Raw genomic sequence first — 27,947 nt, 5'->3', positions numbered from 1 at the left:
AAATGGAGAATCTCTGTTTTTTATATCTCTGTCGTGTCGTTATATAAGCGAAAAAAAGGTTGAAGGTGAAGGACAACTTTTTGGATGGTGAAGGTAATGATTAAGAAGGTATGGAGTTTGGAGGGAAGGAAGGAACTTGGAAATTTTGTGGATTTTTGTTGGTGCTTTGAGACTTTTGGATGGCTCTCTTGTGTTGCTGAATAATATATAGAAGGTGTTTGACAACGTGGATATGACCGGCATTAATATTTTTATTTTGAATATTTGTTTATATTTTAATAAGATCAATAAGACATTGAGTTTTAGTATAATTTGAATGATGGGGTCCTTAGGAAACATTGTGGCAAAGAAAACTAATTTTTAATTGAAAAAAGAAAAACAAAAAAGTAAAAGGCAAAAAAAAAAAAAAAACCCAAAGTCTCCTTTTTCAAATTTGGTGAATAAAGCAGCCAAATTATTAGACCAAGTTGATACCAATCGAGTAATCCGTGGGGACAAAGCAGTGTAATTATTGCGTAATATAATATAAACACATAATTAAGGGGGAAAAAAAGGTGGAAATTCTGTTAGTCTAACAAAGTTTGACTTATGAAATGTCCTTTTATGATAGAGTGGCTTAAACTTTTTAATAGACAAGAGGGTCTATGATTTGTTGCATACTGTGGAACCCCATGAGGAATAATTTTTTTGATTTATTAATTTAATTAATTAATTAACTGAGTTTGTAATTACCGTTGGACTATCGATCTATCATCTTTGACCCAAAGACGCGTTTCGGCATTTTGATTCTGTTTTTTCTTTGTTTTTGCTCCCAAACATCGTTAACAAGAAACTATGACTATTTTGTTTTGCTTTGCTAGATTTAGGATTAAATGTTGGTATTTAACTTTTTCTTGTTCCCTTGTGCTTACTAATGATAAGACTACTTCGGCTACTTATAGAATATCAAATATTCAAAATAAATTAATAGAATAAAATAATAAAAACACACACACAGAGTTTTATGTTGTATTTGCTGTAATTATACTAAAATATATTGTCTGGTATCTATTGCATGATGTCTATCTTAAGAACAATTAAGTGGTAAAAGTAAAACTATTATTTTTTTAAAACAAAAATTCGGATTTTCCACTTTCATAAAGGGCACAAAAAAAAAAAAAAAAAACTATTGCAAGGTCATTTATACTAAGCTTTAAAAAAAAAAAAAAATGAACGATAATTTATAGATTTTAGCATATAAGCAGAGAGCGAATCATGGAGTGTAAAAAAGTTGTAAATACAGGAACCCAACACATCATGAAGGTCAACTACAACGTTGGTCATCAACTTAGCTAGGAAAGGGGGCTTCTCTTAGTCGTGAGCGGTTATGGAAGTAGGTGGTCAAAAATATATTTGAACTGCAATTGTGTACGGTGAAATCAGAGCCGTTCGTTCGTTTCTGATGGAAAATGGTAGGAACGGGGTGATGAACGCACAGAGAAAGAAAAACTATTTGAGAGTCTGGACACGAGCCACGAGGATGCAGTCTTTTAACGTAACCCATAATTTTCATACCTACGACTTGAATTCAAGCAAATTGATCAAAGTCAGCAATTCATTAGGGAGTTTTGGTAAACGGGGTGCTATGAACCGTTGGATTTTTCAGACACTTCCAATTAGATTATTACGTTCGACGTGGCAGGAGATAAAGAGATCCAAGTGGCACATATTGTCTCAAGTATTATAGACCAAGGAAGAATGAAATGAAGGATATGGCACGTGGTAGTTTGGTTGTTATGTGTTACATGAGTACGTTTAGCTTGCCCATGTGGCTTCTATTTCAACTGTTTTGTGAACGCAAATTCACCGTCCAACTTCAACGGTACATGTCATATTTCCCCCAAAAAAATATAAAAAAAAAAAATAGAAAAATATGATAATTTGTCACTTGAAAAGGGACAAGAATTGCCTCCATTGATTTTCGTGATTTATTGGTTTTGCTTTATTTGCTACCGTCACACTCAGTATTGGAAGATAAACATAAAAACAATATTCTAAACCGGTGGCTTCCAATTTAATAAGGATTAAGGATAAACAGAGCGATTTATCGGTTTAGTTTAGATGCTATTATAATAACTTTACATTGTATAGAAACTTGTAAGATGTTGAAAGGAACCGTGGATTCTCTCTCATTTTCGGCAGGAGGGTTCGACTTGCTTATATGGTCTTTGTTTTGAATTCCAAGATTTGCGTACAGTCTAAAACTCAACTTTTACCAATTAGAACAAAACTCAATTATACCAAATATCTTCGAATAAGAATGCATATGCATTTTTTTTCTTTCCTTCTTTTTTTTTTTTTTTTTGCAATACATATGTAATCTTATTCAAAGTTTTAATTTTTCTATAATTAAATGCAAACATTAACTAGTAATTTATCCATCAACATTAAAATAATATAATTGAAGCCCCGTTTTTGAATAAATACATATTATTCATATATACTACTGATATTGGTATGATAAGCACCTTGGCATTATATTTATATTTATATGTGTGTGGACCATGGGCAGGAATATATATACACACACACATACGTAGACTTTTTCTCCTAAAATATCTATGTAGGCTTTGTTTGATAAGTTTTTGCTTGTCATAAATGTTTTTTAAAATAGCTACTTTTTATTAACTATTACTCTTAAAAAATTACTCCCACGCTTTCAAAAATAATTTTTGAGATATAAAAACTATTTTTGCAAATTTTAAAGCTATGCCAAATCGTATACTTCATAAAATATTTTTATCTAATAAAATATATCAAACAAATTTCTTCCTTTTCTATATGGGTAAGTTTATATGGGTGATAATAGCTTGCGTGTCAATGGGCATCTCGGCTTTATATATAGGCTTTTATGTAAGACACGGCGAGTGTTTGGCCCGCCTTCTGGCTGGTTTATACGACGCAATAAAATTACAAAATACTAAATATTAGTATTGAAATATTGTGTAATATTTTAAGCTTGGATAATGTAGAATATAGTTGTATTATTTAGCTTATTATTATTAATTTTTTTTCTTTGGAGTTTTAGAGTTAATTGAAATCGTTCAATTTTAAACAAATTTTGGTTTCCTAATGAAGTTTACCATCATCGTTTGAACTGGTTCCTTTCATCTTCCAACATATAGACGTGTCTCAGTTTGTTTTTGTTTGAGCAAGTTTATTAATAGTCCACATTAAGGTAGACTTTGAGTTAAACTCTAATAAACTTTATTTATGCACTAATTTGTCAATTCATGTGGTTTTTTGTTTGTTTGTTTTTTGTTTTTAACAATAATCCATGTGTTTCTGTTTCACGTCAAAGTCATTTAACATTTATCATGCTGTACCGTTTGTTAGTCGTGATAGCCATTGTTGCTAAAAAATGACAATATTCTACTAAAGTAATGCATTTACAAAGGTCAGTAAATATTAGTACTTTCCTAAAATAAATTTTAAAAAATCCAAAAAACATAGATTATGTATTGGAAGATCAAAGCCCTCCGTTTGTTCCAGATGGGACAACGTGGAAAGAATCAAGCCATAACGGACACAAAATCACACTACCAATGTCTGGAGGCCAGGATGCAATTTTTTTATTTTTTATTTTTTGAACAGTTGGATTTCCAAATAGTCCGATAAGACTTATATGACGTGGCATGAGAAAATGAGATCCAGGTGGCAAATAAAGTCAAACGCGATAAAGATGGGGGAAGAAAAAGAGAGAGAGAGGGGTAGGTGGTTTGGTTCTTCTGTGTGACAGGAGTAGGTTTAGCTTCCCTCTCTCTCTCTCTCTCTTTCTGGATTCCACTGCTCGTGACACAAAGTCACCGCCCACCTTTCGCAGTTGTCACTTGCCAGTTCAAAAAGGGAAAAAGACAAAATTGCCTCCCATTGATTTCCGCGATTTATTGGTTCCCTTTAGTTTCTAATTGTTGGAACGGTGTCTAGAAAGTGGCGCTAAAATTTCTAATTTACATGTAATGCAAAATTTTCCGGGCATTTAAATACCGGACAAACCTTCTTGGCCAAATACACGTATATAGGAATAGGATAAGTATTAATTTTGGCAAAATAAAATATTAGGATAGGCCCTTTTTCCCGAATTGTTTTTTTAACTTTTGTTATGAAATTCTTTTTTTTTTAATAAAGTAAATGAAATAGTGATATCCAGTCAGTTAAACTTTCTTAATATATTGTTTATAAACATTAGAAAAGAATTACTAAAGAGTAGATATCAATAATTTGTTCTTAGTACTTTTTTGACTTTTTTTTGCTTCTCTTCGCTGAACAGCATACTAAGCACATTGAAATATATATATATATATATATATTTTGAAAAGATTTTACATTATATATATATATATATAGATGAACTGTTTTTTTAGTCAAGTGCAGCTTCTACCAAGCACATACATGAAGGCAAGTGTAGTAAGGAAAACAATGTCCAGGATGATTTCAGTGCGGCATGGTATCAATAACTGCTTGACTATAACTTATTTACATTTTTTATGAATGCTTGACCATCATCCGTAGCCTAAAAGAAATTGAAACAAAGAGTCCTCTAAAAAAATAAGAAACTTTGTTGAAAGCAAAAAAATGAAAAACTTTCTCATTGTTTATAAATCAAGCATTGGCTCTAGAGTTTTGGTTTATTTATATATATGTATGTATGTATACATATATATTATTTTTTTGGTGAAACTGGTGTTGGTTTATTTGTAACCACATTTGATCATCTGTTCTGTGCTAGCGTGAGTAATCACAGCGCTTGTATTTAAATGGGCCATAATGTGCGTATATATGGGCCACTAGGCGCGACTTGTAGTGATTGTCGGCCCATGGGTGTGGTGTCCAAACGGGCTTGATGTATTATTTTTATTATTATTATTATTTTTTTGATATTAACGGGCTTGATGATGTATGTATTTCTAATGTTGATAGATACTTTAATCGGAATTATTAAATCTGGATTAAGTTGTGGCTCTTATATTATTCGACTTTTGATTTTTATTTTTATTAATCCGGATTAAATTAATTTAAAAATAATTTAGAATAATACCGAAACTGTTTAAAAGAAAGGTATAGTATATTTTGTTATGCAATGTGGCGCAATTGGAGTGGCTGGTATATTTTGTATTAATGACGAAGCTTCAAACGGTGAATCGATCCTAATCTGAGAGACCAGCTTTCTCTTTGACAGTCTGAGTGGGATGTGGATGTGGTCATCAAATGAACATCAGCTAGCTCCGGGACTCGGCGGCGAATATCAGTTACGAAAACTCTATTATTGATCACATCCTGTTGCTTATTTTGATTTAGGTAATCCACTTAGCTTTATGACCTTGCCCAAAAGCTTTTCTATTATTAATTGAAATTGAATCTGGGATAATAATAATAATAAAAATTCCAACTCTCCGGGAAACTGATTGTCACAACCGATACAAAAAGGATTTGATCGATTCGATTCAGATCTGTTTTGGTCTGATAATCGATTTCTTTTACCTTCATAACTACGCATGTTGGCGAAGTATAGATTTCTTTTACCTTCTTAGTTGAGCATGTCGGTTTAGTATAGATTTCGTCTCTTTAGTGTTACGGTATTCGATTTTGGCGGCTTTACATGCTTCGTATATCTGTTTGTATTTCTTGTTTGCTATATATACGATTACGATTTTAGTGCTTAACATTTAAAGAATGGTTTTGCTGTTGTTTGCAAGGAACTAGCTTTAAATATAAATATTATATCTATTACCAAGCAAATGCACAATTTTGCATGGTATCGTGAATTATGGTTATTGGGGCATCAAATTTTTTTTTTATTTTTATTTTTAAAAAATTTTTCTTTAAAAAAAAATATATTTTTGCTTCTTTATTTTATTGGGAGCAGCTATTAATAATGTAGGATGGAATTGGAACTACTTGTAGGTAGCTGATAGAGAAGGGAAAATAGTAGTCGGTCTGGAATCCGAGTAATATTTGTTGTTGAATTGGGACAATTCTGATGAGAAAATGCCATCTCAAGTGGGGTCAGATGCAACGGAATCATCCCCTTCGGCTACCGGAGGCGGTACTATCACTTGCTCTGAAGAAAACCAATCTCATTCCACATCTTCAATGTCACCAGAAGTAGAAATACCGCTCTCATGGCCACCCGATGGCGGCCTCACACTGGAATGGATTCAGAATTTGATGTCCACATTTGACTGGTCTTCTAGAAATGTGGCTCCTTCTGAATTCTCAACTGTGCTTCCAGTTCAGGTGTTTGACAGTCTGGTTCTTTGTGCCTCTAAACTCCTCCACAAGGAGCCTAACTGTCTCCGCATTGATCCCTGCGAGTCAGAATCAAGTGTGGTGGTTGTTGGTGATCTTCACGGGCAGTTGCATGATCTTCTATTCCTTCTGGGAGATGCTGGTTTCCCCTCCCAAAATCGTATATTCATATTCAACGGTGATTATGTTGATAGGGGAGCTTGGGGTCTAGAGACGTTTTTGCTGTTATTGGCGTGCAAAGTATGATTCTCTCTTACCTGCATTTATATACTATACTATCTTCATGTTTATTGTTTATTGTGTTTGTAATATCTCCATGCTTTTCTTGCAGTGTATATGTTTTGAATATATCTTTTATTTCTTCCACAGGTCTTCATGCCGCAGAAAATTTTTCTTCTCCGTGGAAACCATGAATCTAAATACTGTACTTCTGTCTATGGCTTTGAAAAGGAGGTATTGACAAAATATGGAGACAAAGGTAAGCATGTCTACCGGAAATGTCTTGGATGTTTTGAAGGACTTCCTTTGACAACTATTATAGCTGGACGTGTATATACCGCTCATGGAGGACTTTTCCGCAGTGTAACTGTAACACCCTCAAAGAGACATAAAGGAAAGAAGAATCGTAGGCTAAGTTTCAATGCTGAATCAACCGCCTTATCACTTGGTACTTTGGACGAGTTGTCTAAAGCTCGAAGATCAGTTCTTGATCCTCCTTGGGAAGGTTTGAACTTGATTCCTGGTGATGTACTATGGTCGGATCCATCAATGAATCTTGGTCTTTCTCCAAATAAAGAGAGAGGTATTGGTCTACTTTGGGGTCCAGATTGCACAGAGGATTTTTTGAAGAAATACGATCTCAAGGTGACTTTAAAATTTTTCTTTTTATTCTTTTTGACATACTGTATTACAGTTTTAATTGTTGCTATTCAATCAATAGGTATATATATGAGACTTGTTTTACCTTCCATAAGTCATATGGAAGCGTGATACATTTGGCGATTCCTGGCCTTAGATTAATGTACAGGAGTATAGTCAGTTTGGGAAATCTTTATTTAATCTATTACTAAATAACATGCAACAGAGTTCTTATTTTATTTCAAGAGGAGTTTTAGTAGTGTATTCGGATGCAAAAAGGGTTAAATGCTTTTTATTATCAATCTTGTACATTGAAAGTATAGTTCGACACACAAAGTTTGAACTTATAATATGGATTCTTTTACCTTTTGTATATATATACAAATGATTTTTCAGTCTTTTGTGCTTGTTTTTTTCTTAACCAAGTAATTTGGTGAAATCTTGTGTTTGAGCTATAACATTTAATGTTGATGTTATTTTCCCTTGTTGTTTCAGTTGATTATCAGATCACATGAGGGCCCTGATGCAAGGGAGAAAAGACCTAACTTTGGAGGAATGGACGAAGGGTACACCATAGACCATGTTGTGGAGTCAGGGAAACTAATTACCGTGTTCAGTGCTCCGGACTATCCACAGTTTCAGGTCTATTCAAAGTTCTCAAATAAAATTGTTTCCTAGTTTAGTTTTCATTTGGTCAATAATTTTCTAATTAATTTCCTTTTTCTTCCTTTCATTCTCTATGTACTATATATATATATATATATTGGTGTAATGCATTTGATTGTGTTACAATGGATGGATTATCAAGGTGCAAAAAACATTTTGCTGGTTTATGTTTTTATTTTAATATCCTAATAAGAACTATGGACCTCATGCTTTCTTATTGCACTTTTTCATATCCAGTAAATTGTCATTGCATCTTTGTTAAGTGCCCATCAATAATTGTTTAAAACCATCTATTACATAGTCTTTTAATGTCGTTTTGTTAGTCATGCAGGCAACAAATGATAGATACAAAAACAAAGGCGCATACATTGTTTTAGAACCACCTGATTTCGATAATCCTGTATTCCATTCTTTTGCAGCAGTGACTCCAAGGCCTAAGGTATTGGACACTACTTATTCTATAATTGTTAAAAAGAATGATGAGAAATCGGGTTTATTAAATTTTCTTTAGTCATATGCATACTTTAAAATAAAAAGCCCGATTGTTCAATTTTGACATTTTGTTGTACTTTTATAGGTAAACGCCTATTATGATTATGAAGATGTGATTGATTCTGATGAAGAGTTGGACTTGGCATCGATGGCCACTGATCATTGAAGGTTCACGATTAATTTTTTGGTACCATTTTGATGACAGTTTTAATTTGTTAAAGATATATGGTGTAAGAGTTATTTTCTTTTCTTCGCTAGATACCCTCTTTTTTTTTTTTTTTTTTTTTTTTTTTTTCCTCTTTTTTAATAACAAAAATCTGCCTACCCTACTTAGATGTAAAATTATGTATTAATTTTTGAAAGGGGTAGTAATTTTATTACATTATTTACCTTGCCGTTAAATTCATAAATTTATTACGTGGAGAAACCCATTCAATATATTCAATGGTCTCATTTAAACCAGCTGATTATACTCATATGAAAAAAAAGTACTAACTGATTATATTCATATGAAAAAAAAGTACTAAAACAAAATTCCAGCAGAAGTGTTATATTAATCATTACTCTTATAGCAGCAAGATATCAGAGCAAAATTGGAAGCTTTTGCTAAGAAAGTTACATTTGGGCTTCTCGTATTGTGATGTTGCTACTCGCTTTGGTGAGTGGTCTTTTTATGGGATCATTATGAGTAGCGAGCCTTCATTTGCTTGTCAATCGAAAAATAGAGTGAAATGAAGAGGACTCAAAAAATTATTTTTCTGTTTTTCTAAATCTTCTCCATCGAATTTTAGTGCAAGTTGAATATTCGGTTTAGTAATAGCTTCCATTTCAAAAACCAAATTGCTCCATATAATTAACAGCCAGATGGAAGAAGACAGAGAAATAGAGATAACCTATTTTCTATATGTTATTTTTTTAAACGTAATTGATACCGCAAGAAAAGTTCTGGTTTACTTTAGAAAGGAAGAAATATAAAGTTATAAGGTTATTTAAAGTTTTTTCTTATTTATATAAAATGACTAGGCAACTTTCTAATCATATTATTATGTTTAGGTCCTCAAACTGACCCTCCCCATTTATCCATTCAGTGTGAGAGCAGCTATAAAGGCTTCAAGGCAGTATAAAGATCAGTTCTTGGAAGAAGTTGAGCGCGTCCTCGTTGGACACTACTTACTTACAATACAACATATCATCATCAACTGGTCCAAAAGTACATAAGAATTCCTAACTAACATTTATCCATGTGAGAAGGTCCTCAACTAATAGAAACAATGTACACCAAGGTTCATAAACTAAGTTAAACATGATGCTCAACCTCCCAATTTACCTAGTATTGGGGTTAAATAGGGATGGGAACCATCAAAATGTTATTTACTCTGACGGTTCAAATGGAACACGAACAAATAACTGGCCATGCAGGGTGACCACAGCTGATGTCTGGTGCGGGTCAATTCTTGATGGTAGGCTCACAATCTGGTTACAGAATATAAAGTCATTGTTTGTTTATGCAGAAAATTTAACCGTAATGGGCGAGTAATAATTCCATATGAAAGGGGAGAGATTCTAAAGAGAACAAAAGTTGAAAAATGATAAGTAACCTAAACAGTTATTGCATTTGATGAGTTTCCTTATCCAAAATACCAAGAATCTGATTCTAATAATTAATAACGTAATTACACCTATACCTGGGAACTATTTATAGCTTAAGTTTAAACCATATGCAACATCATTAATTCTAAGAGAAAGATAAAAAATTGTACCTTCTTGAAGGGTGTTACACCCCATGGATTATCAGGATGCTCAGGCTCACCACTTATAACCAGCCGTCCAGCAGGATCTGACTGAACACGCACCTGAGATTGATTGCCAAAGAACAAGGTAAGAAATGCAATTGCTAAAAAAAAAAACATGAAATAATACCATATCAGAATCATGATGAATCAATGCAAAATTGTACAACATGCCATTTTCTTTTTGTTGTGAGAAAAACAATGTGGATAATTCATTTAAAGGAAACATCAACTTTCTAAAGGCAAGGTACACAAGTCAAGTCTCCAGTGAAACCACCTAGAGAAGTTATTGGATGTTAGTTGGAAACCTCTGCATCCTCAAAATTCTAGAAACATTTGCTATATACCACATTGGCCTACAATTAAAAGAACTAGTCATTTTCAAAAGGTACGAGACAGAAGCACAAACTGCCTTCTGAGACATTCAAGATTTTCTGATCCTCCCTCAAAATTATGCATAATCACCTTTTCAGGATCTTACTCTCTCTTCTCATATGTAGCTTTTAACAAGTAGTAAGCCATGAAACTTACTTACATGGCATCTACAGAAAACAAGACCCTTAATATTTGAATGTTCGTAGAGAAGCAAAGAAGAAAGAAAACCACAAATTCATCAGCGTGCATACTAACCTCCTCACGGAGAAGCCCTGGAACTAAAGCGTAAACTTCATAACAGTCTTTCTGAAAAGATGAAACATTTCATACTGATGAGCTTCAACTTTCAAGCATATTGTCAAATATTAAAAGATGCATGCAGAAACTTACTGTTTTTTGCACATTGATCTTGACCCAATCTGCTGGAGGGCCAACATCAACTACAGCTGTATCCAGCCTACTCTCTCAGACACACAAGTACCCATATCAGCAATTTAATAAAATAGCACCATTCATATTTTCAAATCAACAAATTGTCAATGGATTCAAGCATTCCCAATAAAAAAGTAACATGATTCTTAACTGGGACTTAGATGTTTTAGTACGTGCAGCTTTTACTGCATGGTCCACGTAGGGTGGCTTCTTCCGTTTAAGCAAGCCTGCGGCAACATATAAAAGACAAAATATTGAGGATTTTCTTCCCCCCCAAAACAAAAACCAAAAAAAAAAAAAAACAAAAAAGTAACACAGTCAAAGATGTCAATTATACCGATATTTTTGATCTTTTCGCGCTTTTGCAACGAAATAGCATTTTTATCCTATGAAATCAGAAAAAACGTGACATTACATCATTATAGAATCCCCAATAATACATAATGCAAATTACAGTACAAATGGAGCACAGATTGTTTTATATTCATCACCTTAATAATGGGATCACTAACTTCTCCATTACCAAGAAGACGTTGTGAATGCCACCCCTGCATAGCGCGTGCTGCTGCATCCCTTCGTGCTCTTCCTGATCCTGATGCCTAATATCCATTGTAATAAAATACAAATTAGCAACTGTCCCAGACTCATTCTTTCTGGGATGGTTTTAACATTCAGTTTCCGCGTTATGCCATCATATATTCTTCTAATATTTTAACAAAGAACATTTTGTAAGCATCAAACTACATAAAAGTGAACCTACTTAGTGGTTTTATATTGACATTAACCTACCTGAAAAGCTGCAGAACAACCAAATTCATTAAGGAGAATATTTTCTAAGCATCAAATCACATAAAAGTGAACCTACTCAATGGCCTTATATTGATATTAACGTACCTAAATAGCTGCAAAACAACCCAATTACATTTTGTAAGCATCAAATTACATAAAAGTGAACCTACTTAATCGTTTTATATTGATATTAACCTGCCTAAGAGGCTGCAGAACAACCAAATTCATTAACGGCCCCAGTACATTAATCACAGAAGTAATTGGTTACAACTTGTAGCACTGTATCATCTAAAAGTTTTCTTATGCCACAGGTAAACAATTTAACTATTTTCTCCTAAAAATTAATTCCACTTGAATATATCAATCGGCAGAAACCTAGGTGATCATATATTGTTTGTCACTACAAATCAGAAGAAACAAATTTACCTGATTATCAATGCTCAGAGCCTCTGAGTTGGAAGAAATAGGAACGCTAAGCTCACCACCACGAATATGATGCCTTTCATAATCCAGAAGTGCCTGAATTAATATGTACATATATATTAAATGAATAAATAAGATACAGTCTAAAATAATCAGGTAATAAATGAATGAGAATTAAACATGTCAAAAATGAAATCTCTAGAGCTGTACAAAGTACACATAGAAAAGCCTCAAAACTGAAATTATGCAAACATGCCAAGATAAGTTGCCAGAATGAAATTATTCATTGGAAATAACATGTATGTAAATTAACTAACCTTCTCATAAAACCCTCGAAATGTCCAAGAAACTGTAGTGCATGTCCTGTACAAGAGATAGAAAACAGCAAGAGATTAGCATGAAAAAAGAACAAGGCTAGAACGCATATTGTCCCCCTTCTTTTCGCTTCCCAAAACATAAAATTAGAGCATGATTATAGAGGGTAAAGGAAAATTTTCTCAGGGGATGCTGTGCCTCAATGGCCTATTGTCCATCAGTTTTATCATGTTGCATTTTTTTTTTTTCTTTTTTTGGTTTTTCCCATTCCTAGGTGGAAAGTTCTTTCTTTATATTTATTTATTTATTTATTTTTGGCAGAAAGAATACACTATGTAGTACCACAGATGCATGCAAAACATAGTTGACCCATACTAATAATGCCTAGAAAGCATGAAGTCACCAACTATCTATTGCCATGGATGGGATCTTCCCACATTCAAAGCTCACACAATGCAATAGCATTAATATTTGTAATTTTAAATACAAGATAACAAAATATATATATATATATATACACTTAAATAAGAAAATAAGAGATCATTGATAAGTGTTGAAAAGCAGCAACTGCTAGTCAAACTATCAAAGTAAGTGAATATATACATATGCATAACCAATTAGGAATATGATGACTGTTCCTTACTTTGGGGGTTTGAAGGATTCTCCCACTTGTCGCCACAACTTACATGAAGTCACCTGTCCATAAATGGACACCCATTAATTTTTACTGGGGAAGAGAGAAAAAAAAAATGGTTCCAAGAAAGGGGGGGAAAAAAATTGCACTGCATAATTTTGTAGACGTCGAGTTACACTAAGAAACAAACCCTCATATAAACATAATATAACAAACAAACATGTTAAGGTGAAGGGGAGTGAGAACTAAAAAAATACATGAGACAATTATAACTATCAAGAAAATAATAAAGGGAATCAATGCATACCTTATCATAGCCACCCAATCTAGTCACAGCTCTCCAAAGCCTTGCCCAAACAAGATGTTGAAATACATTAATTCAAGAAAACAAGTTTATTAGGATCATTTTGTTTTAACAGCATCGATATTCATAAAAAGGACAAGCATAAACTCACTTCAGGCAATTCAGACCCTCTCCATAGAACTTGGGAGGTTTGAATTCCATGTTCCTCTCCCTAAAGAAATTTTCCAGCTCCTTCATAAAAGCTGATTGATCCTCTTCCGTCCCAGATTCACCACCTTCTGACATGCTATCATCAAGAAGAAATAAGTTCTTTGCGTTTGGGTTTCCATTATCTGTGGGAGTGGCAACATCTTTTTCATTAGCCTTATTCTTCAATTCTGCCACACTCCCAGATTCAGATTTCATATCAGAAGTTGCAGCCGGGGGCAGAACAGTTTCATTATGATTCACACTTGCAGTTTGTCCAACATCAACAGTTTTGGCTTGAGGAAATTTCGAAGGCTCAGTTTTGGCATCACCAGTGGGTTCAACATTCTCAAGCTGACTGGCAGAGGCAGTAGTTCCCTCATCAGCAGCTTTCTTATTTGGAAGCAATTTACGAGCTTCAGTCTTGGCATCAGCGGAGGTAGGTTCAGGGACATCACTTGTGGTTTCAGTAGTTGGCTTGACAACAGGTTCGTCCGAGGAAGAATCTTGAGCAGGTAGTTTTGAAATGGGCTCTAAGCTGGTACCATTCTTCTTCTCAGTAGCGTCCCCAATCTCTTTCTTCTCGGACTGGGTTTTCTCATTTTTAGCAGGCTCAGGAGTTTCCTCCACTGCAGCAGCAGGAGGAGAATCATTTGCTTTCCCATCGTCCTCAGCAGTAACTGGAACTTCTTGTCCAGCTTCGTCCTTCTCCTTCTTATCACTCATTTTCTATCCTAAGCTCCAGAAATAGTACACAGTCTCAATCCGACATACAAAAGTAAACCCAGAAAAAATAGAAAACAGTAAAAAAAAAAAAAAGAACGGTAACGGAAGAAAACTGGGACGAGCTTAGACAACCCAAGAACAGTCCGCCGAGTGAAGATTTAAAATTACCCAAATAAAGTTGTCTCTTTTACACCCTCAAAACCAGCTTCCAAAAACCCTAACATCCGGCTCACCAAAACCCTAACAACCACATTCTTTTTTCTTTCTTTTCTATTCCTATCGTTTGTATCTTCGATTCGATTAAAAGAAGAAAATTTTCTTTCTTAACCAGCAAAAATAAGCAGATTCCAACTCGTGTATGCTTAATTCGTTTAAAATCTTTTTTAAAATTACAAAGAATACTATATAATAACTTGAATATAAAAAAGAAAAAAAGAAAAAAAGAAAAACAAACACAGAGATATGAAACTCGAAAAAATAAAATAAAAAAGGGATCCTTACCTCCTTCGAAGAATTTGAAGTTGCAAAGAATAAACTCTGGTGCACAGTGCTACCAACCCACACTAAAGTTGTGTTTTTTTATTTATGATTGCATAATTTTAATACTCTCGTATAAACCCTAATTCCCTAATCTTGTTTTTCTGGCTTTTTTTTACCTTATTGGGTTCCAAAAAATTTCGTAAAATAAATTTTAATTTTTTAATTACTCATCTCATGCATGACTGACACGCTTTTACAATTCTCACACGCATCTCACTCAATTGGGTAAACGACGGCGTCATCAGTTATTCGCGTTTCACTCTCACTTTCGGAGGATCGGAATCCATATGTTCAACTGCCACTTTTGGGCCAAAATGACCCAAGCTGTCCACTTTACAAGTTATGGCCCATCAACAGCCCATATCATAAATTTGTTTAGTTTTATGAGCCAGAAAGAATGACCATCGTCTATAATATCGCAGTTATCATAAATCGTTATGAAACGTGGAAGATAATATGATAATATTTAATTAATTTTTTAAATTTATTTATTAATTTATAAATTTATTATTTTATATTTAAATTATATAAATATATCAATTAATAATATTTTAATATTTATTATTTAATAAATAATTTTGATAACCATAACATTATTACTATTTTAGTCTTCATTTGTCTTTGTTTTATAATACTAAATCATGACTTATACTATGTTTAGATTGAAAAATGAGGAAAGAATATAAAGTAAAGTATTCAATCCCTTATTTTGATGGTTAAACCGGATGGATTGGAAAGTAATATTAAAAAAAAAAAAAAAGGGAATGTGTCTTTTTCATTTTAACAAGTCTGTTTTACATTTAAAATTGAGAAGAAAAGTAAGTAAAGGGAAAGACGTTAGGGCATGTTTGGTATGCATAATGAATGTAGAAATAAAATAATTATTTCACAATATTAATTTTTCCTACGTTTAGTATTTACTCAAATAAAGGAATAACTATGCCAAGAGAAATAACTATTTTTTGTTAAAAGATTAAAATTGTTATTTTACATGTTCTTATCTAAATAACATTTACATATACCTTTAATGTATTTAAATTTAGTTGGTTAATAACATTTGAAAAATACATAAATAAATATAAAAATTGAATTTTTTTTATTGATTTTAACCAATTTGGTATTTTGAGATATTAAACTTTGAATCGAATTTTTTATTATTACCAAACATATAAATAAAAATCTTTATTCCATTTCTCTTTTTTATTCCCATAAATTTTCATTTTTACGGAAATAACTATTCTGTAAACCAAATGTGTATTTAATGAATTTTTTTAATATTTCAAATTTACCCATATTATTATTATCTAGTTGACTTGTTACATATGTGCATTTAGAGTAATTTTATGAACAATTTATGTTTGTTTCATTTCCTTCCCTTTTCATTTACTAATAATTCAAATAATAATTATTAATAAATATTATCATTTCCTTTCCTTCATTAAACTTCTCATTTCTTTTCCTTTTTTCTCTTCAATCCAAACACAATGTTAGATTGGTCAATCTAATGGTTGCTACTAAACTATTTTATCAAAAAAAAATTAAATAGAAAATAAGATTAAAAAAAGAAAAAAAAGAAATAGGATCCTCTACTTATTTATTTTAGTCAATTTTTATGCTTCTTTTTCAATCCTAACCATATATTGTTAATCGAATGATTATTATAAAATATTTTATCAATGAAAAATTGAAAAAGAAAATAAATTTCAAAATAAAACATGTGTTAAAATAAATAAATATATATATATATATATATTTATATATATAGCTTTTGTAACATGTTTTTAACATGTGGACATTCATAAACAACATGTTACCTAAAAGATCATGCCAAACAATATGTCACCGAATGCATGCAGTGACATAGAATTTTTGGATGCATGCATGTATGTATATATATATATATATATATATAATATGAACATACTTTTCGCTCAAATACCGAATACCACCGTCGGCGGATATGAAAACGACAAACTAGAATTGCGTTTGGTGGACTTTGTATCAATTGGGAATAATGCAGTTGGAGTAAGACGAGGCTGAAAATCTTATCATAAGACGAGGCTGAAAATCTTATCAAGAAAGATGATGCTGAAAAAATATGCAAATTTGCCTTGTAATTTTCTTTCTTTTTTTTTTTTTGGGTGAAATTTGCTTTGTAAATTATACGAATTACTTAAGATGATTCCAATTGGATCAATTATGCAGTTAAATAAAATTCATTGCTTTGGCCGTGGAAGATTGACTGTCTGGTAGTGGATATGGTAGATATGTGGACATCGAATGGTTCTTTTTTTTTTTTTTTTTTTTTGTGGTAAATATCGAATAGTTCAATATAGATGTTATGGTCATGGATTAATGATACGTAGGAAAGTGGGGTATGGAAAATAACTAGCAGTCCACAAAACTGAAGTGCTAGAAGAACAACGACGAAAAAAAATTAAAGCATGTAACATCAAGGTGGAGGCTACACAGGTGCGAGAGAGAAAGAATGGCAGTTGAAGGAAAACATTTGAAATTTGGTTGGCTAAAAAGGAGACTCACGAATCATATGGAAATTAATTCATATTCATATTACACAGTACATACAGCTGAGACTGTGGGTCTATCACCTTTAATAATATTACCATATTTTAAACACCATAACCAAATTATTGATTCATTTCATTATAACATCATATAACGATACAAGAAGCAAAATCATGCTTTTAAAAACATAAACATAAAATAAAGTTGAACTGAGAAGAGAGCTCTTCTTGTTCAAGGATCTTCATTTTTTGTTTTCATTTTTATCAGTGAGAAAGGTTCTTTCTTAACCCACCATATACAGATATTCTTTCTTCATTTTCATACGTGCTTTCTCTGTTTTTACAAGTTCACCAGTGAGTGAGAGTATGATCAGTTGGTCAACTTTTTGAGTGTGAAGTTTTAGAATGGAGTCCAACAAACTTTCTTTCTGCCTGTGATGCAAATGCAGGTTTTATTCAGAAAACAAAGAAGACGACTAGCTTTTTAAGTTTTAAGCTCGGATTTAAAGCGTGGTTGGATTCTGTTTGACTTGTGGAAGCTCAAAGGTTTCTGAAAGGGAGCCGACTATCCTGGTTTTCTACACAAAAAAGGTAAAGAGAGGGGCAGCGTTTTTATACTCATACAAATTGAAGTTAATGCATGCTTATTAATTAAATACCATATTTTAACATATAGTTGATTGAGGTGAGGTTAGTTCAACAGTTCAAGTGAGTCACATGAATTCTCCAATCTATCAGTATTTTTCTTTGGCACTATTATCATGAACCATACTAATATGACAAACTTTGTTCAATTTCTATTTTTTGGAGAATGGCAAACTTTCTCTAACATTTGATTGTTGACAGAGTAACAATACTTTCACTCTCCAAGATCCAATATAAAACTAGTTTCGCTTTTTGTCCGATTTGCATATGTATAACATGCTCAATGAACATATATATATTATACGCAACCAAAGGAAGAGGAAAAGTGAAAAATAACCATCCACCATGCCATAATTGGATATGATTAATGGTCAGCCATAATTGGATATGATTAATGGTCAGTGACTTCTATTAGGGAGAGGAAAAGTGAAAAATAAGCATCCACCATGCCTTAATTGGATATGATTAATTGTCAGTGACTTCTATTTGCATATAGGCCCCTGTCAAGAAATATTGATATAGAAAACAGCATTACTTGAGAAGTTAACAATGGGACTGGTAGATCTCTTCCTCGTGGCACTGGTACCAGTGTTGAAAGTACTATTGGTAACTGGTGTTGGTTTACTGCTTGCATTGGAGCGCATTAATATCCTGGGGCCAATAGCTAGACACCATTTGAACCTTGTAAGTTTGTAAGCTTATTAAGGTTGATTTACTTTCTGCAATCATTTTCCAGGTATTCTGTATTTTTTTTTTTTTTGGGTTATACTTTGACTCGTTATTATTGTTGTTGAATCTTTTACAAAATATGTATAACAAAAGCCTTTCACATATCATGTACATAAGTATCGGTTTGTGCACAGCTTGTATTTTACGTCTTCAGTCCTGCACTCGTGCTTTCCAACTTGTCTGAAACAATTACTCTTAAAAGTTTAACTACGCTGTGAGTTACACTCTATTCCCATATAAACATTTTTCTGTTGCCTAGCTATCTTAATCTGTTATGTAGGATTAACCCTTCCTTCGAATCGCAGGTGGTTCATGCCGGTGAATATCCTTCTTACATTCATACTTGGCTCTGCTCTCGCTTGGGTTCTTATTAAAATCACTAAAACTCCTCCACATCTGCAAGGCATTGTCATTGGTTGCTGTTCTGCGGGTACATATTTCGGTGACTGATTGAGTTTGTTTTGCGGGAAATTTTTTAAAAACAAATTCTTGATTAATTTCTTCATGTTATGTTTGGCCTCATTCTAGTGGTGATTGTCATATAAACAGAAGGATCATAGTTGTTAACCTGTGACAAAAGAGCTAACGTTGAGTAATTTTATTTGAAAAGTAGATTAAACGCCATATGAGAGTGGTTCAACGGCTACATATCGGTCTATCCCTTGCCCCTTGTCTCTTTTATTTGCCAGCACTTTTATCCATTTTCATTTTGGAGTATATAATTATATGTATAATAAAAGGCATGTCACCTGTTTGGCTGTTTGCTAGAGAGAATATGCAGCAAAAATGTGATTCTGTTTCTGTTTCTGTATTCTATTATATGTATTAGTCCTTAGAAAGTACATTGCTATGGAATAAATTTGTCTCCCAAAATTCACATTCTTTAATCATTTTGGCATCTTGCCATATCCTTATGATATAACCTTGAGCAGCTTCATTTTTTTTTTTTCCTTTTTCTTTTTGTTTTCTTTTTACTCTTGGGATCAATCAGGGGTTTGTTGTGTACAGGAAATTTAGGGAACTTGCCTCTCATTATTGTTCCAGCAGTGTGTGAAGAGGAAAATAGTCCATTTGGAGATTCATCTGTTTGCTCTACAGATGGAGAGGCTTATGCTTCACTTTCCATGGCGGTACGGTGTTTAATATAATGTTATTTTAATTGCAAAAATTAAGGTTCATTATAATAACTGCTTATATACGATTTGGCTGTGTAAACTACACTTATCATTATTATTTTATGTGGTTGTTAAATTCTGTCTTATGGGAAGCTGGATGACTTGGGTGATTTCATTTTACTCTCCAGGTTGGAGCAATTTATATATGGTCTTATGTCTTTATTATTATGCGAGTGTATGCAAGTAAAAACACTAAACATTCTACTACAAATGACTCCACTATCAACATAAGGTCTTCTGGAGAAACCTCAGAAACACTTCCAGAGACAGAAGCACTTCTTCCTTCAAGGGAACAAAGCTATGTTGACGATTCATATCAAGTTGAACTGCCTTATGCTAAATGTGAAGAAAAGGTGAAGAATTCTCCTACCTTTATCTCTTAAGTCACATTTATATTTATTTTCTGCATTAAAAGAGGTTTCTTTTTTCTGAAGTCTGCCTTTTAGATGGTAATGTATAAAGCACTTTGAGTTTTTCAAAGAAGTAATTTTTTTTTATTATTGTAAACGGAGGTCACATTGTTGCTTGTGATAATTTGATCTAATTTGGCATTTTCAATTGAGCATGCTAAAATAGACTCTGGTTGTTTTTGCATATTAACTACAATATAGCGTAAGAGGCCACCTCTTTCTTTTGGCACATTCAGTTATATAAATTTATCATTTTCCTTTCTTAGGTGCCAACATTTAAGAAGATTACTCAGTGCGTCAAAGTGTTTGCAGGCCAGATGAAGTTGAAGATGTTGTTCAACCCCTCTACTATTGCAGCAGTATGCTCCTAAAACTTATTATATCCTACAATATTTAACATTTTTTGTGTTTCATGTTAAGCAATTTTGTTCACAACCATTGTATAGTATATGAAGTGATATTTTTAATTTTAGTTTTTAAATCCACCAAATAATTAAGCAGATTTATTTGTCAAAAACCGTGTATATTTTACTAAATAAAGAAATGATAGTTGGCAATACATAATGTAAGTATAAACGAAATTGATACAGATGTAGTAAAGAATAACAAAGACTTAAAATCAAAGTCTTTGTGGAAGCATATAGGAAATGGCTAAATTTCTCTGCAGCTGATCAAAATGAATGTCCATTTAACCAGATCAAGCTTTCTTGAGATCTCATAAAAGACATTACATGGTGCATTCCAACTCAGTTACAAACAAGTGGTGTAAATGCTGAAACTTAAAGATATTTTTAAATCTTTATGGTGAAATTTTCAACAAACATATAAATCTATCCTTCTAATTACATGCTCTTGGTGCAATACTTTTAAGTTGAATTGTTTGTTACAAGGTAATGTATTTTCTGGTTGTTTTCTCGTTAGATCATTGGCTTTGTCATTGGAATAATAACTCCACTTCGGAAGGCAATGATTGGCGATAGTGCTCCTCTTCATGTGGTTATCAGTTCTGTCTATTTGATGGGGTATAAATTCTACTGGAAACTCTATATAGTTCTGTTAAGTTACCATTAAATCCAAAAATATTGAATCTTTTTGTTCTTGTTTTGGAAAACATTTGTCATCGAAGCACAAATATATCAAATAAACATTAAGGTCTTCGATTAACATTGTTGAGCAGCCGTATGAGTCAACGAACTTACTATTTAAAAACAAGAACATCAAAATGGTTTTTAATCTCAAAAAGGCAATACAATCACCATTCTTAATCTCTAACATGCAGGGAGGCACTGATTCCTTCAATGACTTTGATTATAGGAGCAAATCTTCTTGCAGGTAGTTTTATAACGGATTTTATCCTCTCTTACACTCTAATTGAATTGGTTTGGTTATGACAAGGAACAAGAATGTTCAATTTGAAATTGCAATGACTAATTCAATACTATTTTGTTCGTCTCTTTAAGGTTTGCAAAGAACAGAAGTTGGTATACTAGCCATTATTGGGATTATAGCTGTTCGGTATGTTATTTTGCCTCTGTTGGGTATAGGCATTGTTAAAGCTGCACACCATTTTGGAATGGTGGGATCGAGTTTATTGTATCAGTTTATTCTTATGCTTCAGTATACTCTTCCACCTGCAATGAATGTTGGTATGTTAACAGTTCTAATTTCTTCAGTTAATTTAATTTATTTATTAAAAAAAGAAAGAGAACAAATAAAATTAGTTGGCATGATGCATCATTTTTGTTGAAAGTTTTATATTCTCTCTAAATTCGAGGATTTTGACAACATTTTTTGACAATACGATGTTAATTAGTTGGATGAAATTGGCAGGTGTTATTTCCCAGTTATTTGAAGCTGGTGAGAGTGAATGTTCTGTTATTATGCTCTGGACTTATGCCGTTGCTGCATTCTCTCTTACACTTTGGTCAACCATCTTTATGTGGCTTCTCTCTTGAATTCCTATATATTTCTTTTTATATGTATGCATTTCAATTTTTTTTTTCTTTCTCTTTTAATAATTTTTTATTTGCCACGGGCCATGAAGGATATTAATATTATTGCCCAAAAAAAAAAAATTAATGTATGAGTAAATTTCACAAACTCCACTCATAGTTTTAAGTTTTTTCATATTACATCTTGATTTTTTAAAAACTATAATTATTTTATACGTCAATTTAATGGCAAATTACACAAACTTTCCTCCTATATATATATATATATATATACATACATTATTTTACTATTTCACATTAAGGATGTCTTTGTCATTATAAAATATGAAAACCTTAGTTTATTTATTTTTTTATTTTTTTATATTGAAGATAAGAGATTGCCTTTACCATTGGGCTGGCCGAAGGGATAAAATTAAACCTTATTGACCACTCAAATTTCAAAGTTTAACTTGATAGGGAACATGATTATGTGAAAGAAAATTGGAATTACAAAGAAAGTGTGTTTAATTTTTTAAAAAATGTTTAAAAAAAAAGAAGAAGCTTAAAACTAAAACTGAAAAGGAGTTTGTGAAATTTAACCCACATATAGGTTGAATTGGACATTTATGATTTATATTATATTTAATTTAATTACATGTCAAATAAATAAGAAACGGTATAATTACCATGATACCGAAAGTAAACCTCCTCGTATCAGTAATACCAAGATTGAACTTTTGAGCTTAACCATCTTTTAGTCTGCTCAAAAGAAAAGGAAAAAAAGGAAAACTGAAAGGGAGTGAATAGCACTCTTTTTCGAACCGATTGGGGGACCCAAAAAGGGAGAATCTTAGGTGAGATCAGATTAGAGTAATAAAATCCTACTAGTTCCAGATAGAAAAGGTACTTGTTGGGATTAAATTTAGATACATGTGTTGTGTTTTGGGTAATGGCCAAGAATAGTAAGGAATAGGGGAGAGACAGACATGGACAAGGACAACTGTACATCAAATAAACAAGCAAAAAGGAAGGTAACAGGAAGGAGATGGGAACTTGGGAGAGACATGAAGCATATAAACCGTAATAGTCTAATTTGCTTCCTTCCGGTTTCCCCATTACAAGTCAAAACCTGTTGTGGGCCAAACCAACACTACATTCTCTCACTCCCAGGCTCAACAGTGCCACTAAAACCAGGATGCTTAGTAGCCGAGGAGGACATGGACGGGAAAGAAAGAGAACGGGACTGAGAGGTGTCCTTCACTAATGCAAAATGTTCTTTTGTACGGCCTTTTCTTTAATCAAGGAAAAAAAAAAAAAAAAGTGGAACTTTGATCATCCCTGCTCATTTTTTTGTTAATTAAAGAAAATGTTGTTACAAAGAACAGTGCTAGTGTAATAGTGTTGTTCAACCTTGTTATGTGCTTCGACATTAAGCATTAAGGTTTATACTTGTTCTCAGGTTTCGTTACGATTTAGATTAGGAAGAAAAGTTTTGACAAGCTAGCTACGCAAGGATTTTTGAAAATGGGTTTCATTTGCTCTCTTTATCTGACTTGAATCACAATTCATATACCTCGTTTTCATACTTCATGGTTTTTTTTTTTTTTTTTTTTTTTTTTTTCATATTACTGTGGTTTCAAGTGACCTACTCTACTACCATCCTTGTCAATTTGAGAGCTGGTGTCTGGCTCTGATTGTTTTCTTTGGTTCAAACGGAAAATGACATTTTCAAGTTTCTTCTTCATTTCATTGCCACTTCATAATCTTTAAATATATATTGTTTTGCTTCCAAAATAAAGCTTACAACTGACAGGGCAAGACAGTGTGTTTAATGGTTGATTGAATCAAATAGAGCAGGTGACATTTGCTTTTCTTTTGCATATCCAATAAGCGTTTGAATCTACTGTCTTTTGCAGCAATATGATATTTTGCATGGTAAATTTTTCAAATTAAGAATTTGCAAGAACATCATTAAGTAAGTCATTTCCAGGGGAACCAATGCATCCTTCTGCTACTAATCATGGACTGCTGGTCCACCATACCATGCTTTTACAGTTTACTTAATGTTTAAGGTATTGCTTAGTAAGGACCGCCATTTATCCACAATTTATTTTAATGTAGGCCCATCATATATTTGAGAGCTTGAAACAATCGTCGATATGAAGCTCCTAGATCTCTTTTTAGTTGCTTCTATGCCAGTCTTGAAAGTGCTAGTCTTGACAGCACTTGGCTTATTTCTTGCACTGGATCGCGTTGATGTATTGGGAGAGAATGCGCGGAAGCAATTGAATACTGTAGGTAGTAGGTCTTGGATTTCATACAAGTTCTTTAAAATAGTGAAGTATTTTTGAAAATCTTCATGTGTGACTGGATGGCTAACAAGGATACTCTTCATTCACGGACAGATTATATTTTTTGTGTTCAATCCAGCACTTGTCTCTAGCAACCTGTCCAAAGCTATTACTCTTGAAACTGTTATTTTAATGTGAGTAGCATTCTATTAGTTTCTCTTGTATACTTTTTATGGTTATCGTTGAAAATTTTCTTTTCTAATTGAGCTAGTTATCCCGTCTTTCAATCATTTCTTGTTTAATTTTGAAACAAATGTGTAGGAGGTTCATGCCATTGAATATCCTTGCTACTTTTGTAATTGGCTCAGCACTAGGATGGCTACTCATCAAAATCACAAGACCTCCTCAACGCCTGAAGGGTCTCGTATTGGGTTGCTGTGCAGCAGGTAGACACCAGAAAGAATGTCTTTGTTTTCAGTAGAAGCATTTGAAGTTCTTTCATAAAATATAGGGAAACAGAAACATATATGATTGTTTAAGTAGCTTGAAAAGGTTATAGTTTCTCAAGGAGTGTCACATTGAAAAGGTTATAGTTTCTCAAGGAGTGTCACATACTTAAATCCCAAGCTAATAAATCAGGAATGATATCAACAGGAAACTTGGGAAATCTGCCTCTGATTATCATTCCAGCAGTATGTAAAGAGAAAGGCAGTCCATTTGGAGCACCAAATATCTGCTACACGTATGGAATGACTTATGCTTCACTTTCACTGGCGGTATGCTTGTCTGTTCCCTTTTTCTGGTTTATTGGTGGGGACTGGTGGTGGTCAATATTCTTTTGCCTTTCTTCAAGTGCAATCTATATGCTAAGCACGGTTAGATATGTGCAGCACATGAATATTAATTATCTTTTACTTTCTTCTGACTGTGACTTCAAGTTTTATTTTTTTATTTCATCAGATAGGAGCCATTTTTTTGTGGTCTTATGTTTACAACATTGTGCGGATTTCATCAAGCAAGGTCAGCATAATTGTCAATTCGGATGAGTTAACAAGCAGAGTGGATTCTATTGGAACAACATCGGAATTGCACCAAGGAAACTGTTCATCAACACTAATTCCTCCAAATCATATTGGTTCTGCCTCTCCGAACCATGCATATAAATCAGCGCTTCCTTTTGCAAAATACAATGGAACAAAGAAGGTTCCATCAAGCTTAGGACTCTCAAATTTCCAAGTACTTTGTGCATCAATTTGGGTAGTAATAACTAATGGAAACAAATTTGATAGCAATTATTCTGCAATTTATTGCTTTTGGGTTTCTTGGCAGGGTTCAATCTTAGAGAAGATCAAGCATTGTTTAAGGATGTTTTCGAACAAGATAAATCTGAAGAAATTGTTTGCACCCTCAATTATTGGAGCGGTATTCTCCTTTGGTGCTCCCTATCCTACCATAGATAGCTGTGTGGAATATGTCAAGCAATAAATTATGGCATTTTACTTTATGCAAATGCAAACCACAGAGACTTTTCTAACATATCTAGAACAAATCTGACAGCTGGGATGTAATCTCATATTGATGAGCATGTCTAAGCTTTTGTTCTTTCACTGCATAGGTTGTCGGGTTTATCATCGGTATGGTCCCCCAGCTCCGAAATATTATGATTGGCAGTGGTGCTCCTCTTAATGTGGTTCATAACTCGGCTTCTTTATTGGGGTATGTGTCCTAAGTTTAATCTCTGATTTTCAATTTACAGGTTCCATAAATTCAGAGCTCAAATGTAAAAGTGGAAAAAATGTTATAATATGTTTGTTGTTTCCACACTATTTTCACTTATTTCTTCATATGTGACTAGCTAGTACACCTTCATATGCTCATATGAGAGGCAAATTCATAACTGAATAGCTCCACTTCTGAGCATCATATTTACAGATCACTCACCTTGCAAATTTGTAAACTAGGTTTTTAATGCATCTTTTTCTATTTTCTCCAGTGATGTGGCACTCCCAACTGTCACTTTGATAATGGGAGGAAACCTTCTTAAAGGTACAATTAATTACATTATATATATATATATATGTATGTATATAATGCCATGCTTAATTTCATTATTTATGCCTGGCCCTTAGAAGTAAGTTCAATTGTTTCTGTTTAGGCTTGAAAAGTTCAGGTACTTTGCTGTCACTCATTTTGGGAATCATAGCAGTCCGGTACATCGCCTTGCCTCTTTTGGGCATTGTAATTGTTCGAAGTGCAACACATTTTGGTCTTGTCCACTCGGATCCGCTTTATCAGTTTGTTCTTCTGCTGCAGTATGCACTCCCACCAGCAATTAACATTGGTATGACTATCGGTTTGTTGTTTTGTCTTTTCTGAAAAAAGTGCATAAAAATATAAACATGCTCCAATTTAAGGTAGCGATTGAACTTTTGAATTTTAAAGGAATTAATGGTACATAATGATTTGCTAATTGTATTTTTCTACTTTCAACTTCTAAAATTTTAGGAATTAGATTCTCAAATTTCAAAAATAACTATTTAATTCTTAATTTTTTTAAATTTATTATTAATTGATTTAATTTTCAATTGGGACAAATAAATTCATAACACTTTTGTTCATCTGACTGCTTTTCTTTCCTTAACTATTCTGCTTTCAATTTTATTATAGAAATAAAATAAATCTGTACACAAAACTGCTACTAATTTAATTGTGTAAAAATTTAAAATTGAATCAATTTATAATAAATTGAAAAATTAAAAATTAAAAATATTATTTTTAAAAATTATAAAATTTTAAATTAAAAAATTTTACTATCAAAATGTAATTAATCGTACGATAAATAACATATTAAAATATGGTGTTTTGCAGGTACCATGACTCAACTGTTTGGAGCTGGAGAGAGTGAATGTTCAGTGATTATGCTTTGGACATATGCTTTGGCATCCGTCTCACTGACGCTCTGGTCGACCTTCTTCATGTGGCTAGTGGTATAACGTACGGTTTTTGAGTACTTTGACCACGGAAACTCCTTTTTTCGACCCCTTTTTTTTTTAATTTATTTTGGAAATAATTATAATACAGACTTCAAATAAAATAATATATATTTTAAATATTATCGAATTTTATTTAACATTTAGTGCCATCATATCAATGATGGTATTTTCCTCCTAATCATTGGAAAAAAGTTTGATCCGATGAACGCAAAAGTCGAGAGAAGAGACGAAGTTATTACTGCCCTCTCCACTGCCAGACCAATTACATCACAATAATTCTTTTTGTTTTTTTTTGGGTTTTTGGTAAACAATTACTTCGCAAGTTAATGATGTTATTTTCATCCTTATCGTCCTTTCCACTAAGTGGGCTACTGGGTGTAATGATTGGAAGTTTGGCAAGAGATTGATTGGTGTTATGTTACTATGTTAT

At 32.9% G+C, this 27,947-nt stretch overlaps 4 protein-coding genes across 11 annotated transcripts; 3 read left to right on the top strand and 1 right to left on the bottom strand.

Moving 5' to 3' along the window:
* The first annotated feature begins 5,138 nt into the window (after window positions 1–5,138).
* Window positions 5,139–8,620, top strand: LOC107424346 (serine/threonine-protein phosphatase 7). 2 transcript variants are annotated; one of them, XR_001582025.4, is made up of 6 exons: window positions 5,139–5,337; window positions 5,944–6,528; window positions 6,658–7,152; window positions 7,642–7,788; window positions 8,136–8,251; window positions 8,390–8,620. XR_001582025.4 is itself a non-coding variant. In XM_016034126.4 (6 exons), the coding sequence occupies exons 2-6, from the start codon at window positions 6,028–6,030 to the stop codon at window positions 8,468–8,470; spliced, it is 1,332 nt and encodes a 443-aa protein (XP_015889612.2). In that variant the 5' UTR covers window positions 5,142–5,337; window positions 5,944–6,027; the 3' UTR covers window positions 8,471–8,620. The 2 variants fall into 2 exon arrangements, 1 of the variants encoding a protein (XP_015889612.2); XM_016034126.4 differs by having other exon boundaries at window positions 5,142–5,337; window positions 8,144–8,251.
* An 815-nt stretch (window positions 8,621–9,435) lies between these two features.
* On the bottom strand, window positions 9,436–14,957 carry LOC107424270 (AT-rich interactive domain-containing protein 3). The gene is made up of 13 exons (XM_016034022.4): window positions 14,780–14,957; window positions 13,518–14,286; window positions 13,370–13,409; window positions 13,072–13,124; window positions 12,431–12,476; window positions 12,117–12,209; window positions 11,393–11,500; window positions 11,239–11,287; window positions 11,053–11,128; window positions 10,860–10,926; window positions 10,725–10,775; window positions 10,065–10,157; window positions 9,436–9,777 (listed from the first exon to the last, which is right to left on the bottom strand). The coding sequence occupies exons 2-13, from the start codon at window positions 14,276–14,278 to the stop codon at window positions 9,676–9,678; spliced, it is 1,539 nt and encodes a 512-aa protein (XP_015889508.3). The 5' UTR covers window positions 14,279–14,286; window positions 14,780–14,957; the 3' UTR covers window positions 9,436–9,675.
* A 2,502-nt stretch (window positions 14,958–17,459) lies between these two features.
* Window positions 17,460–22,393, top strand: LOC107424262 (protein PIN-LIKES 3). Of its 3 annotated transcripts, none has more exons than XM_025076244.3 (12): window positions 17,460–17,697; window positions 17,793–17,934; window positions 18,485–18,672; window positions 18,852–18,931; window positions 19,023–19,147; window positions 19,726–19,847; window positions 20,021–20,245; window positions 20,569–20,661; window positions 21,224–21,324; window positions 21,582–21,634; window positions 21,763–21,948; window positions 22,133–22,393. In XM_025076244.3, the coding sequence occupies exons 3-12, from the start codon at window positions 18,538–18,540 to the stop codon at window positions 22,255–22,257; spliced, it is 1,245 nt and encodes a 414-aa protein (XP_024932012.2). In that variant the 5' UTR covers window positions 17,460–17,697; window positions 17,793–17,934; window positions 18,485–18,537; the 3' UTR covers window positions 22,258–22,393. The 3 variants fall into 3 exon arrangements, with proteins under 3 accessions (XP_024932012.2, XP_060674821.1, XP_015889498.2); XM_016034012.4 differs by having other exon boundaries at window positions 17,463–17,619; XM_060818838.1 differs by having other exon boundaries at window positions 17,460–17,934.
* Window positions 22,394–22,651: 258 nt separating this feature from the next.
* On the top strand, window positions 22,652–27,901 carry LOC107424267 (protein PIN-LIKES 3). 5 transcript variants are annotated; one of them, XM_025076304.3, is made up of 10 exons: window positions 22,652–23,674; window positions 24,355–24,527; window positions 24,639–24,718; window positions 24,846–24,970; window positions 25,179–25,300; window positions 25,485–25,946; window positions 26,140–26,240; window positions 26,518–26,570; window positions 26,680–26,865; window positions 27,393–27,901. In XM_025076304.3, the coding sequence occupies exons 2-10, from the start codon at window positions 24,393–24,395 to the stop codon at window positions 27,515–27,517; spliced, it is 1,389 nt and encodes a 462-aa protein (XP_024932072.2). In that variant the 5' UTR covers window positions 22,652–23,674; window positions 24,355–24,392; the 3' UTR covers window positions 27,518–27,901. The 5 variants fall into 5 exon arrangements, with proteins under 5 accessions (XP_024932072.2, XP_024932069.2, XP_048335213.1 ...); XM_025076301.3 differs by having other exon boundaries at window positions 22,652–24,090; XM_048479256.2 differs by having other exon boundaries at window positions 22,652–24,527; window positions 25,485–25,727; window positions 25,854–25,946.
* Window positions 27,902–27,947: the final 46 nt, after the last annotated feature.

Source organism: Ziziphus jujuba, chromosome 7 (assembly GCF_031755915.1).
Source record: "Ziziphus jujuba cultivar Dongzao chromosome 7, ASM3175591v1".
NCBI classification, from domain to species: domain Eukaryota; kingdom Viridiplantae; phylum Streptophyta; class Magnoliopsida; order Rosales; family Rhamnaceae; genus Ziziphus; species Ziziphus jujuba.
Note: the sequence above shows the minus strand (reverse complement) of the source record. Positions and strands in the feature narration are given on the sequence as shown.

Bases quoted from the DNA above. Each gene is read 5' to 3' on its own strand.
- LOC107424346 (XM_016034126.4), top strand. From the start codon at position 6,028: ATGCCATCTCAAGTGGGGTCAGATGCAACGGAATCATCCCCTTCGGCT. The intron at 7,153-7,641 runs GTGACTTTAAAA...TTGTTGTTTCAG, and splicing joins TGAAGAAATACGATCTCAAG to TTGATTATCAGATCACATGA. The intron at 8,252-8,389 runs GTATTGGACACT...GTACTTTTATAG, and splicing joins CAGTGACTCCAAGGCCTAAG to GTAAACGCCTATTATGATTA.
- LOC107424270 (XM_016034022.4), bottom strand. From the start codon at position 14,278: ATGAGTGATAAGAAGGAGAAGGACGAAGCTGGACAAGAAGTTCCAGTT. The intron at 11,288-11,392 runs GTGATGAATATA...CTGATTTCATAG, and splicing joins TTAGTGATCCCATTATTAAG to GATAAAAATGCTATTTCGTT. The intron at 10,158-10,724 runs GTTAGTATGCAC...AATCAATCTCAG, and splicing joins CAGGGCTTCTCCGTGAGGAG to GTGCGTGTTCAGTCAGATCC.
- LOC107424262 (XM_025076244.3), top strand. From the start codon at position 18,538: ATGGGACTGGTAGATCTCTTCCTCGTGGCACTGGTACCAGTGTTGAAA. The intron at 20,246-20,568 runs GTGAAGAATTCT...TTCCTTTCTTAG, and splicing joins ATGCTAAATGTGAAGAAAAG to GTGCCAACATTTAAGAAGAT. The intron at 21,325-21,581 runs GTATAAATTCTA...TCTAACATGCAG, and splicing joins AGTTCTGTCTATTTGATGGG to GGAGGCACTGATTCCTTCAA.
- LOC107424267 (XM_025076304.3), top strand. From the start codon at position 24,393: ATGAAGCTCCTAGATCTCTTTTTAGTTGCTTCTATGCCAGTCTTGAAA. The intron at 24,971-25,178 runs GTAGACACCAGA...TGATATCAACAG, and splicing joins ATTGGGTTGCTGTGCAGCAG to GAAACTTGGGAAATCTGCCT. The intron at 26,866-27,392 runs GTATGACTATCG...GGTGTTTTGCAG, and splicing joins CCCACCAGCAATTAACATTG to GTACCATGACTCAACTGTTT.